General features: G+C 33.7%; 1 protein-coding gene across 1 annotated transcript in view; it reads left to right on the forward strand.

The window, feature by feature from the left end:
* Nucleotides 1-25,994, forward strand: part of LOC142974117 (cholecystokinin receptor-like) — a 154,609-nt gene that overhangs the window by 105,567 nt on the left and 23,048 nt on the right. Inside the window, exon 9 of the mRNA XM_076116271.1 lies at nt 17,801-17,973. Within this exon, the coding sequence (XP_075972386.1) occupies nt 17,801-17,973 (173 nt within the window). The remainder of the gene's footprint in view (nt 1-17,800; nt 17,974-25,994) is intronic.

Below are 25,994 nucleotides of genomic sequence, written 5' to 3' on the forward strand. Positions count from 1 at the left end.
TTTTACTGTGATGCTACTCGCTTTTAAACTTAAGTTACTTTCAAGTCTCATATTAAGTAAGATCTTCAACAACAATCTCTTAACACTTAAGGGAAAGCCGCACTACAGGACCTGCCATAAATCTGAAAAGTTAGAAGCGTAATAAATCTGTTAGCAAAGTAAGGGACAAATAACACCACACTAATGTTAACTTGTAAACGCTATACGTAATAGTGCTTTCTTGGGATAAACATGTATCAGAGGAGAAGTCTCAGAGATTTATTTTTACATTAGTTGTGTTTCAGACGTTTAAAAGCTATTTCAGTTTTTGATTCCATTAAGCTATTATCACTTTAATGTCGATATTAAATTACTAAAGATTACAAGATTGTAGTTTTGACTGATTGTATTGTGCAATGCTTTTTTATAAACTATTTTGTTATCCAAAAAGGTCAGTAATAAATATGAAATTTAAATCAATTATGTTATTACGTTGATAATAAACATCCTTAGTTCTTGTAAAGAGTAACTACCAAGCTACCTCTTCTAAAGAAATGTATGGGTAACAACAATCAGCATAACAACGTGAGTCAAAAAATGATCGACTAATTCCGTGCTACAACTACGTGTAGACAACATGCCCCGTTGTTTAAGTGCACATCACAATAAACATGTCTTGTACATGACAATAGTAGTTTTACGTCTTACACTGCACTAAAGAAACCCTAAAACTGGAAGACTAGTCACGTAACACTAAATCCTGACTTGTTATAATAAGCTAACGTGTTGCTAAGTGCAGCAAAAGTTAGGGTACTTTGACACAAGAAATAATAATAACCTTTTAAGCGGTATCGTAGTACCATGTTTTGATTGCCGTAAACATAATAACAAAACATAAATATATTCGTGAAAGACGTACGTAGTATCACGTAGAAACGTGATATCCTAAATGTAATTTAGCGTATAATTATGCTAGGAAACCAACATAAAGTACAGAAGTCGTTAGTATTGTACAAACAGAACTACGATATGTTAATTTAACGACCAACATTAGTGCTTCAACATCTGCATTATTTACTGGAACGTCCAAAAAACTTACTTAAGTACCTGTTAACTTAAGCTTAACAAACACTGTGCGGTTGCGGTACAGGGGCGGGTTGTAAAAAAAAGCACGGCGGGTGTAATTCCAAGTAGTTGTACATACAAAAACATACTTAAAGCAGGCGCGGCTCCCAAGCCGATAAGCCATTCTCATTGCTACAAAAAATGTAATTTCAGAATTTGTAGCAATCTTTTATTGCTAGGATGACTACATGGCATACAGAAAGCGATTTTCGATAGTCGGTACTTACGAAAATCGAAAGTTTGACATTTAAAATGTACTGCAAAAATTGTTACCACGGTGCCCGCTAGAGGCACTGATCAAATATTCATACAACATTTTTCGATAACTGCCCAGTTACTGATTGAGTCGACAATTGTAGAGAATCGCGCTACTGCTCTGTCAAAGTGGGTCCTAATTCAACCCGCGCCTCGTCTTGTGCAAAGATAGTAAACCGCGTGGCTCAAGCGTTGAATTACACGACCCGACCCGCTCTCTGTGTATCTCATGCTTAAGAAGCCACTTGGGTCACATTACCTTTCTTATTACATTAGCATAATAGGGAACATCGGGAAGGTTAAAAACTTCGAACAAGAGCGGAAGCGATCGCAAAAACTGACTCAATTATCATAAATCAATGTCTTCTGAGAGTCGATCTTTTTCTAGTAGCGAAGAAAAATTGAGTATAAAATGTAAAGTATTCTTTAAGTTATGGTTTGTTTTAGTACATTTTTTAGTTTAAGGAAAGAATTTCTATTAACGGATAGTTATTATTGGAATATTCCCTTACTAATTTAGTACGCTTTTAAAGGTTGCGCGTGAACTAAAAGTTACCTCTTTCACATTTGGTGATTCTTGCCCAGTAATCTATACTAATGTATACTAATATTATAAAGCTGAAGAGTTTGTTTGTTTGATTGTTTGTTTGTTTGTTTGAACGCGCTAATCTCAGAAACTACTGGTCCGATTAAAAAAAAGTGTTTCAGTGTTAGATAGCCCATTTATCGAGGAAGGCTATAGGCTATATATCATCACGCTACGGCCAATAGGAGCAGAGTAGGCAGTAAAAATGAAACAAAAACGGGGAAAATTTTGACCCATTCTATGTGGAGCAAGCTAAGTTGCGCGGGTCAGCTAGTGGGAAAATAATTTGGTTTAATCTATACTCAACAGACAAAGGGACACACAGTGCAACCACAATGAGAAACAATATATTAATGTATATGAATCAAAAACATTTATTATCCCATAGGAATTGAATCTACAACACAACATAACAAATGAGAAGAACGATCCCTAGTTGCATAAAAGTGAATACAAATTGTACGATTTCCATTCCATTAAGGAAAACGGTACAAACGTGAATCTCACATGAAAAGAGCATTTCCCTGTAGTATTTCGTTCAAGGCTATTTCCGCAAACATTTTCAAAACGTTTGAGCATTCATTTGTCATATAATCTTACCCTACATAAATAAAACTAAAAAAATTGATCGCATTTGGTAAATTCCTAATTCTTTTAAATTAGTAAATTCTTATTCTTTCCGTATCTTTAGCAGTCAGTAGCGCCAATCTCTACAGTCTGTACTGACAAGTATCGAGATTTTGACATTTAAAATGTACCGCCAAAATAGTTTCTAGGCAGTCCAATAGAATCAAGATTCAGTACCGCGATTCTGTACAACTATCGAGTATCGACTACCGACTCGCTATCGAAAAATTTCGTATGAAAAATTGATCAGCGCCCCTAGCGGATTTTTGCAAGTACTATGTTCTTCAATGGCGCCATTTTCCACCAAACATTAAAATAAAATTATATTAAATATTTTTTTTTGCTGGAGCGCACTTAGGGGCAATTTGAAATTCGAATTACGAAATAAAATATTCTTTCCATTTTTTATTTTAATAAATTATTTAAATATTCTATATTAGATAATTTTAGGAAGACGAGGCCAACGAGGCTGAAAAGGTCTCCTTTGCCTGCTTTAACGTAGAAAAAAAAGACGCTGATTCTTTTTTGGTGTTGATAATGTTTCGTTGAACAACATTAATTATGATATTTTTATATTATTGATTTATTTTTACTAATACCGTTTCAAGTAGACTATAATTATTATTTATGAGAAAAGTACCTTTCATGATTATTTTTTATCCACTATATAATATATTTAAAATTAGTTTATACACAATTATTACCAATAAAATTTTGTTTAAAGAACAAATTTTCAGAACGAATCTTTTTCTCACTTTAAATGTCAAGTTTTCGATACTCGATAGATCGCGATTCTCTGCCGGATTGCTGCCGGTTTCCTAACGAGTAGCTCGATAGTAATGTATGGTACTCGATAACGTGACGTTAGTATCGAATGTACAGAATCGAGGTACAGTTCACGTTACTTATGTACTATTTAAAGATACCATTAAAGTCACCAGCCTCCATACATATTTCATGAACTACTAACTACTAGTAAATAACAAAGCAATCTCAAAGTCAAGAAATAAATCTATACTAATATTATAAAGCTGAAGAGTTTGTTTGTTTGTTTGTTTGTTTGTTTGTTTGAACGCGCTAATCTCGGGAATTGCTGGTCCGATTTGAAAAATTCTTTCAGTGTTAGATAGCCCATTTATTGAGGAAGGCTATAGGCTATATATCATCACGCTACTATCAATAGGAGCAGAGTACCAGTGAAAAATGTTACAAAAACGGGGAAAAATATGATTCTCTTATGTGACGCAAGCGAAGTTGCGTGGGTCAGCTAGTTTATTATAATAAGAAACAAATTATCATATTATGAATATCAAATAGATGTCATATTGCTTTATTATCTAGCTAAGTACTTATCGATTGTACGTTACCCAACGGAAAAGCATAACAAAGTGCACTTTGCATTTAAATTGTCTTTTTCTTAGCAAACATTATAAAGCAATTTCTCAAGAGTATTCCTCCATTTCACAAACATCAACAATTTTATAATGCAATATGATTTTTCTCTCAATATTCATGGCAGTAAATTTTCAGAAAGTTTATAGTCTTGTTTGTCTAGACCTTAGGGGGTACTAACATATGTGCGCTGAGATATAAAGCCTTAGGTAATACCTTAGCTCACAGACTTGGCCACGCTCCAACGCACTTAATCCCATCCAAAGACCTATTCAAATAAAACTAGTGTTGCTTCAATTGTTTTAGCAGAATTGAGTTTTAAGAGAAGAGATGACTCCCGATCTGATGATGCTACTAGACAATCCGTCCGCGTCGTTCGAGTATTTTCGTCGGTAAATTAATAATTAATTAATCGATAGTTTAAGCTATATTTATAAGTCGATCGATCATATATCAAGTTTTATTGCATTGATAGAGATTCATCGAATGTGTGAAGTGGAATAAAAAAATATTTTAAGTTGTCAAAATTAACAGGCGAAATTCACACAAATAAAAAAAATAACCGTGTGTTAACCCAAACATTTCTTTATATTGATATGAAACTAGGTTAGGAATGTCAATAACATTTATCAAGACCCGTATTCCTCGAATTCCGTACCAGTTAGATTTTCATTTGCTTTCCCGTTAAAAGCCTGTACTTGCCTGTCGGCTTATTTGTACCGATTGACAGCTAAACAACAAAATACTTAGTTTGACTTTATGGTTTTATTTGTCCTCAATGTTATTACTGATCTACTGCCTATAACACTACATAATATAAAGCAAAGTCGCTTCCCGCGTCTGTCCCTATGTATGCTTAGATCGTCAGAACTAAAACGCAACGGATTTTGATGCGTATTTTTTAAATATATAGAGTGATTCAAAAGGAAGGTTTATGTGTTAAAACAGTGAGTAAACGTTTTTTTTGTAAAATAACTGTTTAAACCGGGTGAAACCGGGGCGAGCCACTAGTTTGAACATAAAATTATTACGATTTACCCAAGAAGATACTAGTCTAATATAATACTAGTCTAGTATATCCTAGTGGAGCCCCGAAATACCTGTCATTACCAACAACAGTAGTTCAAATCACGCAACCGAAGCAGAATAGGCCAGTTTATAGAACTATAGGCGATGAATTGTCTCCTACGGGTTAGTACACACGAACATGTCTTGAGTTATTGAAAATGCCGAAAATGTATTGAACAGAAGTAAAACTTTTGACTCAGTCATTCATCATTAATCAGCGCCCCTAACGCTTTTTGGAAGAACTATTTTTGATGAGTAATTTAAAATGTCAAACACTCAGTACTGAGTGTACAAAATTAAATGGTAACTATTATATTTATTTACTTACTTACTTACTTACTCCGTTGGCTCAACGACCCAAAATGTGTCTTGGCCTCCGACACGAGAGAACGCCACTTTGCCCGATCTTTGGCCACTTCTTGCCAATCCCCGGCTTGAAGCTCCCTCAGATCTGCCTCCACTACATCCTTTCAGCGGTATCTTGGGCGCCCGACAGGGCGTCGTCCTGTCGGTCGACCTAAGTACGCTCTCTTAACACTACAATCTTCTCGCATTCTCTCGACGTGGCCGAGCCAACGGAGTCTGTGAGCTTTTATTTCTCCTATGATGTTAGGATTGGCTACGAGTTCCTCGATTTCGGCATTTTTGCGAATCCGCCAGCTCCCATCGGGTCTCTGCACGGGGCCCAAGATCTTTCGAAGGACCTTTCTTTCTGCGACCAAGAGCTTATTCTCTTCCTTTTGTGTCAGTGTCCAGGCTTCGCACCCATACATTAGAATAGGTCTTATTACGGTTTTATAAATTCGTATTTTTATATTTATTTACTAAAACTATTCCTCTGAGAGTACTTACATGTCTCTGTAATTATTAGTCCGATATTCAAATCATTTTGAGTTCGACAGTCACATAATGTACATGATGAAAGCCATCTATAGTCTATAATTTATCTCATATCTCGCTGCGACGTATCGTTGCGGATGCATCAGCATAAATGCAAGTGTAAATACGGTGTTGTAGTGGATATCCATTAGATGTCCGCACTTGATTATTTCCACAGGTGTTAACGCCACGCGTTGCACAAAATACATATCAGAATATTACTTTTGCTGACTCTTCCTCGTAAAACTGAGTACACGTTACCTGTAGTCTGATTGTCAGGAGTTATAATAAGTACAAAAACCTAGTCAGTACCCCTAGCGGGTGCCGTAACAACTTTTTTTTATGTACGTTTTATATGTCAAGTTGTCGATACTCTATTAAGTATTGATGATAGAGAATCGGGCTACATTTTTTTTTATTTAAAGTAATATACCACACTGCATTAATGCTACCAACATTATATTGTTGGTGATGAAATAGATTCTTCTTTTGTGACTGAACATTGAAAATGCCGAACGTAGTACCAGGTTAGCAGAAAAACGAGCGGTATCATAATTATAGCCGGTGATCCGGTACAAATAAAATCACCAATGCGAACTCACCTTAGTAAGACTAACTAGGCCAATTTTCAAACAACGGATTGTCTACTAACAAGCGGATATTCTACGCTAGACCGAGAGAGCAACTAACTCATATAGCTCTATCCCGTTCTAGCTTTAGGTGTAATTTTGCGGTGTTAGAAACTCGCCCACTATCTCAATATAGACTTCAATTAGAATAATGGCTAAGTTAAATCTGATATGTTTGTGTAACTGATCTTTAGTTTGGCGATTAATTATAATATACCTTGGTTAATAGAGGTTATTGGTGAAACGGATTACTCGCCTCTAATATTATTAGTTAGTAAAGTTATTATATTGGACCGTATCGGACAAAGGATACCTTCAGATAAACCTACCTATCTTAGAAACGAGTTAATTTGTTATAAGGTTGAGACGACATGCCGGTTTTTTTTAGATGAAGTGTTTTATAAGAAAAGTTCTGGTTATGATTTCAGCAAGTTATATATATTGTATGTAAAGTTAAAAAAAGATTTCCTAAATAAACATTTTGTCAGAGAGTACTAGCGACTGTACATATATACATATGTTCGCCACTGTACTTTTAAACAGCTTACAACTATTTTGCTGAAAATAGACTTTATGTATTCAAACGATAGCTACTATTTTCTAGACGTCTAGTTCCTTAAACGTACATCAATCACTGGTTAGTGATCACTCATTGTTACTTAGGAAGGCGTGGTTTTTGCCTTGATTTGATTAAACTCTATTCTTTCCTTTCATTCATCATGCTAATGTAATTGGTAGTGTGGGAAGGATTATATGGCGTCGTAAGTGCTGTTTGGTAAAGAGTGGGGTTTGCGCAAATGGTATTGTAATCGGATTAGGTAATGGTGTAATGTTAAAGGATCTGTTACTGCTCAGTATTCCTTTAAGTGTTTTTGGAGAATTGTTAAGCCAATTACGAATTACAAACAGCATATTATTTTGAGCCGGTGACATCGCTCGCGTTGACTATTTAAAAGTGGTTTAACATATATTATGTATGCAAAATCTAACCCGCATTTGGCCAGTGTGGTGGACTTAATGTCTAACCTCTCATTCGGTATGAACTCGTTGCCCACCAATGGGACAGTAATGGGTTAAAAAAAGAAAAAGTTTTCATCGTCATTTTTTTTCTACAAAAGATGTCTTGAAAAATATATATTCTAATGATGAACACCCATCCCAATGTACTAAAAAAAAATAAACAGACTTTTTAACACTTGTTTTCTGATAATAATAGTCCACATTCATAGAACACAAACAATAACGAGAGCTTCCAGCTACGCTATTAAAATTGCAATTTGAAACATACGAGTTGATACTAAAATTCTCTTTGTAAAACTAAAACGAGTTAAATTATTCATATCAAATGCAATACAAACATCCAAAGTTTATAAATAACTTTCACAACGATTATTACTGCTGGATCAACTTCACGAAGTTTTGCAATATTTATAATTGTAGATTGCAAGCGACGTATGTAAATACGAAAACTATGTTGCACCAAATAAACTAATAATATGAATACGTCTGTACTTGTTTTTGGTTGCATATTTATTGATAAAGTGGTGTAATATTTTAGATATAAGGCAATATGGTAAAAAAAATATAAGGCATGATTTGTAGGTAAGAGATATGGCAGTCAGCTAAAAAATATAAAAGTTTAAATATATGTATAGTGCTTTTTCTACGTTTTGGAGGTCATCTACAAAATCAGTCCCTGTTGTTCTCAATTAAGATAGCAGTTGTTAATCCATATTAAAGGCGGGCTGTTTGAACAATTATCACAGATTGTAGTAAGCCTGGAAATCAGCAGTTCACTTAATATAAAAGATTTAAGTAATATAGAAGAGAATATTTTGCCTATTATACTTACACTACGCTATGACATACGACCTATTTAGCGCCTACGTCTTTCCTTTGATTGTCGTCGAAATTAATCCCTAACTAATTATTTATTTTACAGAAGAAGAAATTTTATGAAATTTTAATTTAAATGTTCCATTTTGGTTGAATGTTGATCCAATTTCGTTTGTTACGTGATATCCTGAGTTCGATGATATTTTAATTTATTCGTAATAATATTTCAGGAAGACTCAAGAGAATTTTTGATTTATATCAGATTGCTTTTTTACGATAGTTGAATTGGAAAGGAGATAGAAAAAAATGGTATTTTATTTGTATATTTATCATTTTTATATTTATCTTTTATCACCACATAATTTTCATTTCACTTTATGACTATTTCAAAAAGTTATTTACATCAAGAATTAAGATCAATCTTGTGTAAAATTAGTTAACATTATATCTGATCAATTTCATACGAATAGAGCCTATCAACAAAAATTTTGATTACAGCCATCGTAATGTCAAGTCATGAAAACCTTAGACATTAATTTAACCACAAAAAAATTATAAAAAGCACTAAAAACTTTAAAACTTAGCAAAGCACATATTTTTTAGCATTGGGCAAGATTCATATCTTTAAGAACCTGAATCGTTGATATTAAATCTTCTTATTAGGCTGTATTTTAGTGTACTTTTCATGTGAGAAAAGTTCTTCAGTCACAACATCATGTCTATAAATCTAGACAGATTTTTAAGTACTAAAACTTTCAAGTACCGAAATAAAATTATTTTATGGACTTTGTGATTGTTATTTGTTTTATTCAATCGTTCTTTATGTTAACGGTATTTTTTATTGTATGTTGTTTGATATTTGAATACAAAGGTACTTAAGGGAGTACATGAATAACTTTAAGAGTCATTTAGTTTAGAATGAAATAAAGTTTACTTCGATTGCTGATATATTATTATTATCTTTATAAATAAAAATGAATTGCCCAATAGCTTAACGGAATTCTCTAAAATGTTTTTATTTTTAATTAGCTTATACGTTCTGTCATAATTTCTTTTAAGGCACGAGGAACGTTTTGATAGAAAGAGTAATAACAAAAAGGTGCTAAAAACGTCATTGAAATAGATACGTATATTAAGTCATGAGTGGATCTGCTCGGGTCAGCTAATTATTTTATAAAAATAACTTTGTTTTGAATTCGAGATTTTCCTGTTTATGTCTTTTTGTTTTTATTTTGCTTCTATTTATACTCACTTATATAATTAATGTCACTAAGTAATTTGTCTTATTCCTTCCCTATTGTTTATTTATAGAGTTTTCATGTTGCTTTATATGTTATTTATAGAATTAATATACTTTACAATACAAATGAGAAAGGAACTTAAAAATTAATTAAATCATAATTGTATCAAAGAATATGCAACATTTGAAACATAAAATATTATGTGCATTTTAAGTTTTTCCACATTGACAGAAATATAATATAGTAAAGTCAAATAATAATATAATGAAAATAAAATAGCAGTAAATATATACTCACTCGCTATATTTTTCTAATTATTTTTTTCAAAACAATCATACCGACAGGGTTTTTGCGTAGTCTTAAAAAGTTTCTGAGGACATGCGCATTGATTTATATTAATACTTATATTCTGCTTGTTCGATGCATATAAATGCTTATGCGTACAAAAATGTTTACAAAGACTTGTAGTCATCACAATAAAGATTTCTAAAATGTAGTGAAGTTTTCACACGCTTGGCTGTTCACTCTTGCGTGGATAGCGGTCAACTGTGAACCTTCAGATACGATTACAATGCACATTCACATGAAATGCTTGCTTGGTTGTTAATGCAAAACATGAAATGCTTGCTTTTAACTATACGAGAGTTTCAACTATAATGATTGGTGTTTGGCTTTTCAATGTTTTTCTTTTTAATGGTATAGTAAGTTGCAATAGTTTTCTATTATTGAAATTGAGGCGCCCATAGCCAGTTGCGCTCACCGATCGGTAAACGATCTGTGGGTTAAGCAAACTTTGGCGCGATCATTTTATAGATGGGTGACAGCATAGTGGTATTTGAACTGGGCGTCTTCGTGCTTTGGAGGGCACGTAAAAAGTCGGTCCCGGTTGTTTTCAATTAAGATTAAGCCATGTCAAAGGCAGTCGGGCGGCTTAAACAACTTTGACACTAATCATACGATAAGAAGAAGAATAATTGAAATCCTAGCTGAAGTTATTTCTTTTAAGGTATGAGACGCTTACAAATTAAGTTGATTGCAGGTTTGAATGTAAAGCACATTTTTCTTTCAAGAAAATCAGTTTGTCATAAGTTATATAATTTATGTCTTTTTTCTATCTTTGCTTCTCTTACTACTATTCTACACTACGTTAGTTAGTTAAATTTAATATTAACAAAACGAGATGAGATTTGTAAACTTGCAAGAATTAAGATCGTTTAAACTAAGTCTTTAGGTTAAACGGTTAGGTTCGTTTTATTCGCATATAGAATTTATAAAAATTATCTAATTTTTCACAACTTATTATTATAGCGATTTATACCTTTACATGTTACAACTTAATTATTCATTGCAAGACTAATTGTAGTGCTTAAAAAATTAAGTATTTTGCTTTTGTTGATTATATTCTGAGTAGTTAGTTAGTTGTTAGTTTGTTATACGACTGATAGTAATTATAAACTTTTGTAAATAGTAGTTTAAATAAATGAATTTGTTAATTATATTTTTTAAATTATAAACTTTAGCAATTAGTTTAATTAACGTAGGAGAATTACTGTCAACGTTACTGTGAATATTATAGTAACAATAAGGTGTTGGCAAAACTGAAATAACATACTGAACGTTACGTACAATAATTATAAAAGTTAGTTTAGTATAACGTAGATGAGAAACACAAAACTGAATGTCCCAATCAACGAAGAAACTCAAGAAAAGTAACTAAATATACCAAAGCATTTGACGTTATTATGTGTAGCTATTAAAATTATGGAATTTCTAATTTTTGAGAGAACATTACATCTTCTATTTAAACTACGAGAATTTTATTTCCTAGGCTTTTTTAAACAACGCATAGCTCTCAAACCACTTTATACCGAGTCACAAAATAAAAACATATTCACCTAAAATCTCTATATATCTACCGAAACACCAAAACCCTTGTTACGTCAAACCCTATCAAACATCGCGTAAACTTTCAAAGTCACGCTTCATATTCGGGTATAAAAAGATTGCAATAAAACCTCATAGCGGAAGGCATTGTAATCAAGGGGTAATATTGGGTTTGCCGACCCAATTCCATTGGCATAATAGGCACCTTCAACCCAATTTTTCACCTACCTAGCGATTTTTACTATTTTGCTGAGCGAGGTTTGAAGAAACCCATATTTCTTTATATAGAGACACTATTTTTCAGTATGAAATTTTAAAATATCCGTGGCAGGTTTTAGGTTTGTATTTTTTTGGGTTGGCAATTTATGCTTTTGACAATTTATTGCTTCGATAAAAGATCTTTGATAACGTTAAATGCTATAAATTTCAACGACACACTCGTTGGTGTTTATTATATTTGCGACTACAAAACTACACACTTTTTGAAGTGCGCAATACCGTTTCTCTCTCATAAAGTAACAGAAAAATGTATTAATGTCATAAAAAGTGCAACATTTTCTGTAAATGGTTTAAGATGTCTACTTAAAATACCAAATAGCAATATCTTATAACCTTTATTTAATCAAAGTCAAACTATATTTTTATTCTTCTAGATTTATATTTGGAAAAAGAAATGCTTTCCTAAATAAAAAGATATCGAAAATATTTCAGACGAAATAAATACCTGGGAATTTATGGGCCAAGGCAATACAAAATGGAAATCTGCGATGCGATGCTGTATTGCATTTTGTCATCTAACTGTGCTCTATTGCGAGGCTGAATCGAGATTTATAGCTCATGTTTACGTTAAAACGACAAAAACAGACTTGATGACTACGCCTAGAAATGCAAGCTATCAAAATATTCTGGAAAGCGATTACCAGTGGATCGTAATTGGCTTCCGAAAAAAACAGATTTGAAAAATACGCTAAATCTTTTTCGTATTTTTAATTGACTGACCAAATGGATCCAGACGCAGGTTATTTGTAGGTAAGAAAAAAGGATTATCAGAAATGAATAGCCTTACTTTGACCCCAGGTTTTCAACTATCTTCTTGCTTGATTTCATTAATCATTTGGTTTTCTCATACTTACTCATAATCATCAAGATTTTATTCGAAAGTTTGTGATCAAGAACGCACTGAGATATTATATCGATTTCCAATAACAAAAGTGCCCTGTACGTTGCAAAGTCTTATATTCAAGAATTCCATGCCCAAGATAAACAGAAAAATGCTAGTATATTCAATGCATTGACCTAAATGCGACATTCGTTTGAAAAATGGCTGTGTACACGGGTCCGAGTGGACGGAAATCACATCAAGTTGAACATCCGGCTTCTTTACGGAAATATAAATATAAAACGTTTAAGTTAGCTTTAAGTTGATTTAAGATGAATTCGGCTATTTTTCTGATAAAATGTAGTTCGACATATTTTTAGAAGAGATTTCGATATTTTAGTGTATCGTTAACGAAAGTAATATGGGGATAGAGGTGGAAGAATCTCGCTTAAAAATGTTGTTTGTTGTATTTTTTACGTTAGAAATCCTACGCTAAATCCATACTAATATTATAAATGCAAAAGTAACTCTGTCTGTCTGCTACTCAATCACGCCTAAACTACTGAACCAATTTGCATGAAATTTGGTATGAAGATATTTTGATACCCGAGAAAGGACATAGGCTACTTTTTACCCCGGGAAAATGACGCATTTCCCGGGAAAATTCAGGTGGCGAACGAAGTCGCGAATAATCAATATTTTAATGACATTGAATTAACAAAATTCCGTTGTCATGGCAACTGTTTTAATGGCGGATATGCCTTAGCGCAACTTTGTTATATTAAGAGATATAAATCATTTTGAGAATATTATGCGTGAAAAAAAGCATATTTTATATCATCACGCTACGACCAAAAGGAGCAGAGTAACAGTAAAAAGTGTTACAAAAACGTGGAAAATTCTGATTCTCTGTTATGTGACGCAAGCGAAGTTGCGCGGGTCAGCTAGTAAATAATATATGTATTTCTTCTAATATAAATTTACGTGAAATTAATGAAAGATAAGTATTTCTTTAAATAAGTACGTTAATAATAATTTCAGACTAAATTCTAGTTAAACAGTAACAAAAAAAGAACGGGGTAATTATATGATATTTTTTATGAAGATAATTTTGTATCTAAACCGTGGAATAAAGTAATTGAAACACAGTTATAATCCGAAAAAAAACTGAGAATTAATATACTTTTGAAACTTAATATCAGTTCCGATACTGTCAATACTTCGCAGAATGACTTTAATCGAAACCGAAAAATATGCCTGTGGTATAAATGGTAAAGTAAAGTATTTTTTTGTTTTTTTGTTTCCATCGAAATATCGATAAACCAACAGAAAACTGACCTCCAAATTGTATAGATTTAAACGTTGTTTCATAATCCTTGAGACTTCGTCGAATACTATTAAAATTCGCCTAACAATATCTGTTACAGTTTCACCTGAAAGGTTATTGCAGAACGTTACGTGATATCTAAACTACCACAGTTAAGAGTGGACCCCCATATATTTCTTTATTTGCCTTGTGTTTTGTTGGTTGAAAAAAATAGACCCATTTGATACCGGATTTTTAACTATAAGTCTGCTAAATCCCCTTAGCAATGCCAAATTTTACCCGTATAATTCGTACGTGTAAACGTTACAGCCCTCTGTCTGTACGGCTGTAACGTTTACACGTACGTTCATAGTACGAATATGGATTGGAGATTCCATTCTGTAGCTCGATATTCTACAATCGATATCAATCGATATCAATCAAATATCGAGTATCGAGAGTTTGATTTGAAATGTACTGAAGTATGATAAATGCCCTGAAGTATTAGTTCTTACGGCACCAGCTACAGGCACTGATAAGATGAAGAGAGTAGCAGATTGTTGATAGTAAATAGCAGTATAAAATCGCCCTACTTTAAATTGTCTTTTTCAAACATGCACTGCAGTACGCTTCATCGCTTATTTATAGTAGACTCCCTTTCTTTCAACAAAATCCCTGCCATTTAAAGGGAAAATAAAGTGACAAGGAAAATTTCCCGACGGATCTCATCTGCAAGAACGTTCCCGCCTCAAACTACCCGGAAGCTGTTAAAACTTCAATACGAAGTGCGAAACTCTGATCAAGAAATACTATTTACAAAAGATTTGGAACAAACTTTTTATCGAAAGGCCCAAACAAAAAACTATCGGTGCTTCAATCGTTTAACCAATTTTGAGATTGTCTTGAATATTTACGGTACTTTTTGTACTTTTTTTTGTTAATGTTTAAAGGCGCTTTACTATTGCCCGTTTTGTGTTAGCATATTCAATTTAATTCTAATTAAGTTGGTAGTATACGTATAAGACTGGTATTTTTTTCATCAAACATATTATTTAAATACTTTGCTATTAATTTGCAGAAATTGTACATCAGACACCACGTGCCTAATTAAAAATATACAACTTTAATTAGGTCATGTAATAATTAGATGTTCATCGGAGTGTAATTAATTTGCTCTACATTTCCAATTCTACTGAAATTCAAAAACTAATCAAGAATAAATGCTGCTATCTATTTAGCCGGCGTTGCCTATAAGAATCTAATCCTTTGACTTTTCTCATAATAAAACAAATCATACCAAAACTTTTGGCCCAAGCGGTACAATACTATAAAGAAGAAAGTTTAAGAGAAAGATAGATAGATTTCACAAAAGATAGATTGACATTAAGCCACTTTCTACTTTTAATAGATCCGAGGGTCAACTAAATTATCTTTCAAGTTACCTAAAACTTGAATCGTGATTCAGCATAAACTGATAGACCTGCCATCTTTCTGGTAAACTAACAAGCCGATAATCTGCAGCAAAGTTGAAGCGCTTGTTACACAGGAATTTAACTGCGAAACGAAAATCCAAAATTGGATAGCTTTTTCATTCACAAATTATGACAGGTATCGAATTTTAAATTGCGAGTAGCACGATACTCTACAGTCAGTTCTGTTAGGCGATTCACACTGCCCCGCATCATGCTGCATATTGCGTGTCGACGCACCTAAGCGCGTTCCTGCGGGAGTGCAGATCTGCATCATCGTGCGGGTTTTTTGCGCACTCACGCGTGTAGGTGTGTTTTGTAGTTTCACGCACGGCGGCTCTCATTTATTCGCCGTTCTCTGTGGTGGTCGTGCAGTACTGAGCATCACGATAGTCTTGATAAAAATCACGCGCGGCACTGCGGGATTCGGTGTGCCATACCTTGCGTCTCGCCCCGCACCTACGCGCGGGGGTGCATGTTTCACCGCGTGTATGCGCGTGATCCGCATGAACGCGCGTGGATGCATTTTCTGTGTGTTAGACTGTGCGTGTTTTCCATACAAACGGAGATACTTACAAGCAACGTTCGAACACGCATTCACGCGCTACGCTGCGTGGTGCGGGGCAGTGTGTTAAGCGCCTTAGTATCGAAAGTTTGTCATTTAAAAAATAATGCCAAATTAGTTACAACGACGCCCATTAGAGGCGCTGATCAGATTTTCATATAAAATTTCTTGATAACTAGCCGGTTGTCGGGAGTCCATAGAGGTACAGAATCGGACTATAGGTTATTTGAAGCTTTCTTTGTTAAGCGAACCGATTTTATAGTACTATCGATTAGTGAGCGTTTAACAACTACAAATTATTTTAAGAAAATAGTTCCCTCAAAATGCGCTAGGGGCGCTGATAAGTTCTTCGTACAACAGCTGTTATTAATAATCGACAAGAAAGTCAGAAAAGAAGAATTCACCTCACAGCTTTTATTAAATTCTTCGTTCTGTGATATCTATAAAATTTGTAGGAATTTATGTGTTCCTAGTTTTTTTATTTGTTACTTAAAAAGACCACAACCAATGAATCTTTGTTTTACAAAACAGTTTGATTAGTACCTACTACCCTTCTTTGCCTTGTTTCCGACCAGACCGCTGTCGATAAGGCGCTGGCAAGCTAACAGGAAAAAAAGCTTGTTATTAACTTGTACTTAGTTTAACTACTAAACAACTTATTTAGGAGAAAACAATAAGAAAATCTTGGGAACCCTCACTTTGACATGATTATGGAATTCGTTAGCTTAATACTCTTTAGTCGGCACTAACGAGTATCAAGGATTTGGCGATAAAATTTTGCGAAACGTTTCTACGGCACCCGCTAGAGACGCTGTTTAAGTTTTCATACAAGGTCAGGCCTGTGTTTTTATTATTTCCACGGCTACACTATCCAAAATCAGATTTGCGGTTAAGAATAGTAGCGTTACAGACAGACAAACTTTCGCATTTATTAGATGAATTCAGCAATAGAACTTAAATATATTATTTACCAAGAAATCATCTCTTACTTTTCAACCATGTTTAAAGCAATGAAACGATTAAAAACGGAATGTTTCAAAAGAATAAAAAGCATAGCAACTGGAGCAGATAAACATTCAAGATCCGATTACGTATTCATTACTTGCCAACCTCACTGTACGAGAATGAATGTCTGATTTGAATACTATCAGTACTCATTACTAGGTCTAGACTTTAGACTGACGCAGAATTCCACAAACCGACATTTAGTGGTATGGTATTCTTGGAATTTGAACGCTTTTCTCTGTTGACTTAGCTCTCATTAATGTCTTGATGAGAAGATTTGCCGACAAAATTAACAAGCTCTACATGAGTACCTTTCATACATATAAATACATAAATCATGACTGTGTTTGCAAAACTACGTTATCTTTTGTAATAAATAAAACGAAAATCTTACCCTAAAACTGCTAGTGCTACACATCAAAGATGTTTGTGACTTTTGTTTGATTGTTTGACATTATAGCCTTAAGTGTAAAGACAGGCATAATTACAAGCCTTATCAGCCAATACCTTTTCATATAGATGTTGATTGAGCCTCAAAAAAAGTGGTAGCGCTGAAAGCTGCGGTTCGCAAGCGAGACGGAGACATGAAACAACCCACGACCGCAAGTTTCCTTACGATCTCTGTCTGTCTCTGTCTCGCTTGCGAACTATTTCATATGCATTTCCTATGGTCAAGTAAGGGTCGCGGTCCCGTTTTTCGGTTTCCTGTCGCAGTCGCGGCGCAAACCGCCGTCTCAACATCGCACAGTGTGTATTTAAACGGCGCTTCGTATCGATTTTCACCAGCAATAATAATAGCAAAATCCTTTGCCCAGCGGTTTAATGATCCAAACTAACAGTAACCTTCTTTCCCAGATATACCTGTTCTACCCAGAAGAGTTATACCAGTACATTGGGCCTAAAGGCGTGGTGTCTCTCCAACTCCTTGCCTACTGTTCGTCGTGCTGCAACCCCATCACCTACTGCTTCATGAACAGAAAGTTCAGGCAAGCCTTCATCAGCCTCTTCAAGAGTTGCCGGCTGTTCAGGTAAGACACAAATATAAATGTTATTTACAACAAGCTTGGCTCGCGGACTCTCTCCTTGTTATAACCAAGATATCTTAAAGTATGACAATCCGCACTTTAAATAATAAAAATGCGAAATTGAACCGGTACTGGATATTCCCTAAAAAGACATACAAATTTAAAATAATAGGTTACGAGCACACCTGAGCGTATGTAATTGTGATTCGCTGGTAACTTGTTACAATTTTACAATTTTTCATATATTTATACCTATTCAGCTAGTTAGTCATGAACTAGTTATAAGCAGATAGACACATTAAGTTACTTGCACTTCATTGCACAATAGAGGAGTTGCATGAAACAGAAACGATTATTTTGTGACAATAAGACGTCGTCCATTATCCACGTATAAGAAAAACTGTTCATCAAATTGCATATTTATGATGCACTAGACTGTAACAAAAGATCTGAGACGCCGGTAACCAATTACTGTAGCACTCACTACTGGTTAACGACCGTAAACATTAAATGTTATGACACAAATCATTTAGAAATGGTATTGCGTTGAGTTTGTTGAGTTTTGTTATTATTTACTGCAAATGTAGAAGGACTTGAAGCGGTATAAAAGACTTCAGCCAATTTTGGTCATATGCTTTACAAATTTAAACGTTAATTAATGTAGTACTAGTAATTACATCGACGCTCTAATGTCCGGTTTCTGAGGCACATTTAGCGGTAGTTTATCTGTTCAAACTTTCATGTTTAAATCAGCTTAACCACTATTGAATAGATAAACTACCGCTAAATGTACCTCAGAAACCGGGTAAAAGTAGTGTGAAAACCTAATACAATATACTTACATTTAAGTGCTGAAGCCGTCAGGAAACGATTTTAACAAACGCATTTGCAGTGCAGGGGTTAAAAATCCAAAACATTGTTGTTAATTCTGATTTATAAATTGCAGCATCTACCTTTTTAATGTCTGTGGCATATTAATCCAATACGGGGAGCATCATACCAAAAATAGGCCACGTAACGTTTTTCTGGTAACCGCAACGAGAGTGGCGTCATACAGATTTAAAATCATTACGCTGCCCCTTTAACCGCTACAGTAAACCCGCTTTGAAAGTCTGGCTTTTGTAAATAGTACTCTAAAATAGCGGCCTTTTTAGTTTTTACGTCACTTTGACGAGTTAAGTATTCGGAAATGTACGGAATAATTTTATTTCATAGGTTTTCTCGGGTAAAAATCTAAAAGTGTCGAGGATTATTGCAGGAATCACTACGTAACAATAACAAATCTCTCAGGGTGGAAATATTTTTAACTGACCGGAATACAACAACAATTCATTTATGCTTCACCCAAAACATGATGCTATATTTATGACGATGTTTAAGTATGTGTAAGTAACCAAAAATTTTAGGCCCGTTTTATGCTCCAAATTCAGGCTACGATATGCCAAGTTTTCAGTGATAAAATATAAGGGTATTCAAAATGTCAAAGCCATTTGAAAAGACAAAAATACTTTTCAAAACTTAGTTTCTGTGAGTTATGTTACTATGCTCTTAAGTGAACTGCAAAAGCTCAAACATTCTAAGTATTTTATTCTCCTTTTGTATTTTTCTTTATTTCATCTAAACTGCTCCTGGTTTACCTCAAAGCATATTCTACAGAATTTAGAAACATTTATAACACTTTACCTTAGTTTTATACTTCTGTGTCCATATTTCAAATTTAGTGGGCCATTTTACAGTTCTGCGGAAAATTGTAGCCAAATAAAGCCATAAATGTTTATTTTGAGCCATAAAATTTGAAATAACATATCATATTTCTTGTTGAGGTACTTTAATTCATAGATTTATTATGATTATCTATCTAAGTATGAAACTTATTAAAAAGAAAAGTGCTTTAAGTGCATTGTCTTACTATTGCTGAAATAGTTATTGATATATGGCATGCTTGAAAGTGCTTAGAAGTTTCGAAACTGATTCCATTTTTATATTATAGCCATAAAATTAAAGAAACATTAATAATAACTTATCGTTCTAAACACATTTTAACAGACTCCAACAGAATCTTATTCATATACCTCTAATGCGTTATTTTTTTTAAATACATGTGTATCACAAGATAACTTCATCACGTTAAATCTACTCAATATATTAGGCAATATGAGCCACACAGATAGTTTATAATCTCAATTAACTATATATTTATTCACTTCGAATAATCTTTCTATATTATTATAAACGAAGTCAAAAAGTAAATTTCTCACAAAGCATAAATAAGCTAAACAACCTGTATAATTCACAGCCTCGGGGCATTGCAATTAATAACAGTCTGTAAATGACAAGGAGCTTAGGCTTGCATTGTGAAAAGTGTCACGTTGTACTGGCTGCAAAGGATAGGGCTAATCTCCTTAGAAACTTTACTAAAGCGTTAAATAAATGAAAATGTGGACGAAGAAAGTTAATAGATTAAAAGTGAGCAAGCAGCCGTTCAATTTTCTTTTTTTTACCCTTTACTCATGCTGTTGGGCAAACGTCTCCTTTCGAATTGAGAAAGAGGTTCGGATTCTTAATCCTTTACTTTCTCGCTGTTAGCAAGGATCTTCTCACGAATTGAGTGATCGGTTAGGCGTCTAATATAGTCTGTTTTTAATTTTGTTAGGACTATGAAGTTACACAATTAGCACGTGCAAACATATGTGTGCAGTTATATAATTATTAAAATTAATTATGAACCTGATTAAGTGCTCTTCAGTATGGCTGCAAAGAGAGAAATCTTAGAATTGAGTCTAGACCCGATGAAAAATCAATTATGATTTTAAACTCCCTATCAAATTAATTACTCAGTATGCGGTCGGTAAATAGCATATAACTCCAACATAATTCAAGAAAAATAGATAGTATTTCAAGTAATCTTCGAATAAAAGCTGTAATAATATTTATTACCTTTCTTTGATGGTGTTCTCAATAAAACCCAAGAGATTTTTTATCTCCCCATAATTCTTTTACTTTGATCTTGACACCACTTGATCGCAATAAAAGGCTTCTTAAAATGAATGTTTTCGCAGAACTCCAAGAATTTAATCGACGAATTATTTCAACGGAAATATTCAGCTTTGTGAATAATTCGATGTAATTTTACCTGTCGGAATTTAAATTTGTAAATTGACTTTGATAAGAGCTTAAAGACGTTAAATGAGGTAACGCTGTACTGTTTTATCGGAAGGTAAATCAATAAAGTTTAAAATACCAAGAACTGTAATTTCTAAATAGCGAAATGCTAATCTGAAATGTTTTCACTGGAAACTCCTTCTCTACGTTTACGTTTAGCTTGTTTATTTTAATTGATTTTAGGAAAATTTACGTCTAATAACATATAAGATAAGAATATACCAAGAATTTATTACACGGTAAATCGTTATTCAGCTTATAATTAATTCTTAGTAAATAAGAAACATATACCATAATAATATGCATTCAAATGCTTACATGAAGTCAACAACTATTCTTTGAAGTTCTACAATTCTATCGTATTTTCACCTCCTATTTCGTTCAAGCGTGGTACAGAAATCGTTTAAGCAAATAGTCTCGAAACACCTTGCGCTTTACTGTAGGTGTCTGTTGTGAGCCTTAAAAGCGGTTTGCAGATTTCAGCGCTCCAACCTGCTAACAATTTTCTCAAAAGGTTGTGAATTCCAATTTGTCATGTGGTTCTATTTAGTTGCTATATATTTCAAAATATTGTAAGAGGAGTTCGTGGCTAAATAACAACAGCCGCGTGAAACGATCTCTGAGGTTAAGCTTCGCTTGCCGAGGTTGGTCAGTGGATGGATGACCATATTATACACAACGAGTTCCTCAAAGTTTCGGAAGGCACGTTAAATTGAGGATCTCGGCTCGGCACAGATCTCGGCTGTGATTTCAGCAGTCAGAAGACTGCTGAAATCACAGCCGAGATCTGTTGAATGTTTGACAATCAGTCTTACCGAGAATTATCGTGTTGTAGTTAAGGTAACTGGGTTGTGCGAGTCAGATAGGCAGTCGTTCCATGTAAAATACTGGTATTCAGTTGCATACGGGATTACTGGAAGCCGAGTGCAACATCGTTGGAATAAAGCCTAGGATGATTTATTCCGGGATATTATAAAATAGTTAGAGTCGTATAAGTTTTTGTTTGCTAAATCTCAAAAGACTCTAGGGAGATAACGACTTTGTTTTCACGAAGTGAAATGCAGAAAAGTTTACAAAAACATCAAACATTTTGGAATATATTTTGAATGACTAAGCGGTGTCGGGTAACAAATAACCAAAAAATGTAAGCTTCAAAACATAGGTTTTATATTTATTTTAATAAATTATATGAGCCAAATTGTTGATATATTATGCTCTTAAAGTGTCCCATTCATTATAGTGGTCAAGTACAGGGACATACAATGAGCATAACTGGATTTTATCCTTTGTATTCCAAATTATAAATTAAATACGAATGATTTACAGCCTTTATTCAATACTATAGCTGACCCGCGCAACTTCGCTTGTGTCACATAAGAGAGAATGGGTCAAAATTTTCCCCATTTTTGTAACATTTTTTACTGCTTCTATTGGTCGTAGCGTGATGATATATAGCCTATAACCTTCCTCGATAAATGGGCTATCTAACACTGAAAGGATTTTTCAAATCAGACCCGTAGTTCCTGAGATTAGCGCGTTCAAACAAACAAACAAACAAACTCTTCAGCTTTATAATATTAGTATAGATATATAGCCTATAACCTTCCTCGATAAATGGGCTATCTAACACTGAAAGGATTTTTCAAATCAGACCCGTAGTTCCTGAGATTAGCGCGTTCAAACAAACAAACAAACAAACAATCAAACAAACAAACTCTTCAGCTTTATAATATTAGTATAGTATAGATATATGGTTTTATTAACTTATAATTGCATAATTAAAGGTAATTATATTAATATTATTAATCACATATTAAACCGTGGCATAGGTCCGATACCGATTATATTGTGATGCGTAACATCTCTGTAATTATCTAATAAAACTTGGTCATGAAAAAATATTGTTTGATAGCACAATATTCATTTGTACATAAATCAGTCCTCCAAACGGCACAAAAACAGACTAAATCTCCAAACTTTAATCAATTTTTCAGTCGATCAAAACGCTTTCCACAATCTGGCAAATTCAGTAAAAATACAATCTTATTCTCCAGAATTTCAAGCGTTTTACATAAGCCACAGGCATTGATTAGCAATGCAAGAGCGTACTATAATCTCGTAATCTCCCACCCGAAGTGTCGCGTCATACCCCAAATCCTTCTTGACATTGAATTAAACTACGTCTGAGGAAACGAAAAGTAAATGAGAGAATGCTGACCTTATTTTCAAAATCTTTTTGACAATGTTATATTTGGTTGATATTAAAAAAGAAATCACATTTCTTAAGTAAAGGTATTACAAAATATGACGGTATATTTTTGAGCAAGGTTTGTTATTTAAAATTACCTTTGCTATTTATAGTTCTGTTTTGGGTGTTTACGTTTTTCTTTTTCTTGGTAAAAATGTTTTGGATTGGGATTATTTTTACAAGAAATGCTTGTGAAAGTTCACCTGTTGTGAATACAAAACAAATATAAAGAAAGGTCACATTGAGAAGAAAAAAGAAAATATTGACATTATATTTGTTTCTTTATTGTAATTATTTGTCAATCTAGGCTTAATTTCAAGGAGGATTAGCTTATATCTTACTAAAATCAAAACGCTTATAAAAAAAAACCTCTGCAGCAAACATAATATAAAGACTGACGTTCACTTTTTAGCGCCATTTTATTTCGTAAAACTAATAAGTTTTGTATCGTACTTCATAATTATTGTATTTTACATCGGATGAAGCCCTAAATACAATATATTATTTACAGAGAGCATTAACCTTAAGTAAATTAGGTATAACTTCAGTTTGATTACATAATTTAAAGACATCAAACATAAACCAATATAACATTGAACTTGAAAGCTATCAATACATAAATCTTAGCAATTCGACACGGGCGAGTTGTGTCGTAAATCACGAGTTGATACCCTTATTAAGCAATAAGCTAAGTGGAGCGGGAATGTAATAGGAAGCCGTAAACTTATCAAATAGGTCACGCATTCTTAGAGCCGATTGGAGTCTATTGGTTTGAATCTTGTGTAAAAATATTTGAATTGTGTTATTTTTTTTGTTACACGATCTCTTGCTTGTGACTCTATCCAAGCGAGTATAGCTAGTTAGACGAGTAGTTTATGCTATATCACGGACAAAATAACAGGTAAAAGTTAGTATTTATATAGTCTGTGTGTTACTCTGGTAGACAAGTTATAACATTGCCAAATGTCATCGAAATCCGTTTGGCAGTTACAGGGTGATTAAGTAACAAAACAATCATACAAAGATCATCCGAACTTTCGCATTTATCATCTATACTAATCTATACTTATAATATTATAAAGCTGAAGAGTTTGTTTGTTTGTTTGTTTGTTTGTTTGTTTGAACGCGCTAATCTCAGGAACTACTGGTCCGATTTGAAAAATTCTTTCAGTGTTAGATAGCCCATTTATCGAGAAAGGCTACAGGCTATATATCATCACGCTACGACCAATAGGAGCAGAGCAGCAGTAAAAAATGTTACAATAACGGGGAAAATTTTGACCCATTCTCTCTTATGTGACGCAAGCGAAGTTGCGCGGGTCAGCTAGTATAATATAATTATAGACATATAACAATAATAGTCATCAAGTTTAGTTGCTCTATTGTAGCAATGAAATGTCTTGTAAAGTCATCAAAGTATAAAATTAAATCCAAGACCCAAGTTATTTTTTAATAAACAAAATTGCAACCGATCAGCAAAATTCCAAACTCTCTAGAATCTAATTTCAAATACATGTATTGTTATAAAAGGTAGCATTCCAAATACTCTTTTGTGCTGGCTTGAAAAAACAACACAAATATTTATTCGACATTGAATATAGTGGCTTAATCGAAAAAAATATTCTAGCCGAGGACATTGCAATATATTTTATATTTTTGTAAGAAAAGTCTGAAGAAGACCATTCAATTAACCAAGAGTTTGGTGAATAGAAAATTTAATATTGTCAGTATTTTTTTGTGCATTTTTGTTGTTCCCAATGTCTGTCTGTCATTCCTTCTGGCAAAAGAAAGGGTACAGTAGCGCGATTCTCTACAGTCAGTACTGTTGAGTATTGATAGTTTGACATTTAGAATGTACTACTCGAATAGTTTCTACGACGCCCGTTGGAGGCGTTGATCAGATTTTCACACAACATTTTTCCATAGCCAGCCGTTTGTCGATAGTAGATAGAGTTAGCGAATCGAGCTATAGGTGCTGTTAAACTTGAACATAAACTGCTGTAGTAAAAAGGAACAAGTGTTGAGGACACTCGAGTGACTGCTTTTCCAATCAAGCGAAAAGTAGTCTAAAGTAAGGAATTTAAGTGGATTGTTTTACCAATCGATAAATAAATAGTTTAAAGCTAAGAATTAATATGATACTGACAGTTTTCACAAGTCATAACAAAAGACAAATTCCTCGTAGATAACAATACAAACATCAAAGCAAATCCATTACTGTAACATAATCACGAAATTTTACGTCATTTGGTTTCTTGTTACAAACAAAAGGTTTTTGCTAACCTTGTTTGCCTCAAAATCAGATTGAGGCAACCTCAACCTTGACAAACTACTGACAATGGATCTGTTTACTAGAATTCCACGATGTTGATGAATCCGAATGGACACCGGAATTAAATTAAAGTTTTAGAAAATAAAGATTACTCGCTCTTTTGTCTAGACGGATGTGTTTCTCGTTTGATTTGGGTTTTACAATAGAATATTGCCATTAGTCGTGCGGTGATTTCAATCAGTCCCAATATTCGGCAATATACTCGTCTCGTATATTACATGGGACTAACATTGCAATTGCGAAACATGGATGTACGTTTTACACTTGCCTACACCTTTACAT

Source organism: Anticarsia gemmatalis, chromosome 7 (genome assembly GCF_050436995.1).
Source record: "Anticarsia gemmatalis isolate Benzon Research Colony breed Stoneville strain chromosome 7, ilAntGemm2 primary, whole genome shotgun sequence".
Lineage (NCBI taxonomy): Eukaryota > Metazoa > Arthropoda > Insecta > Lepidoptera > Erebidae > Anticarsia > Anticarsia gemmatalis.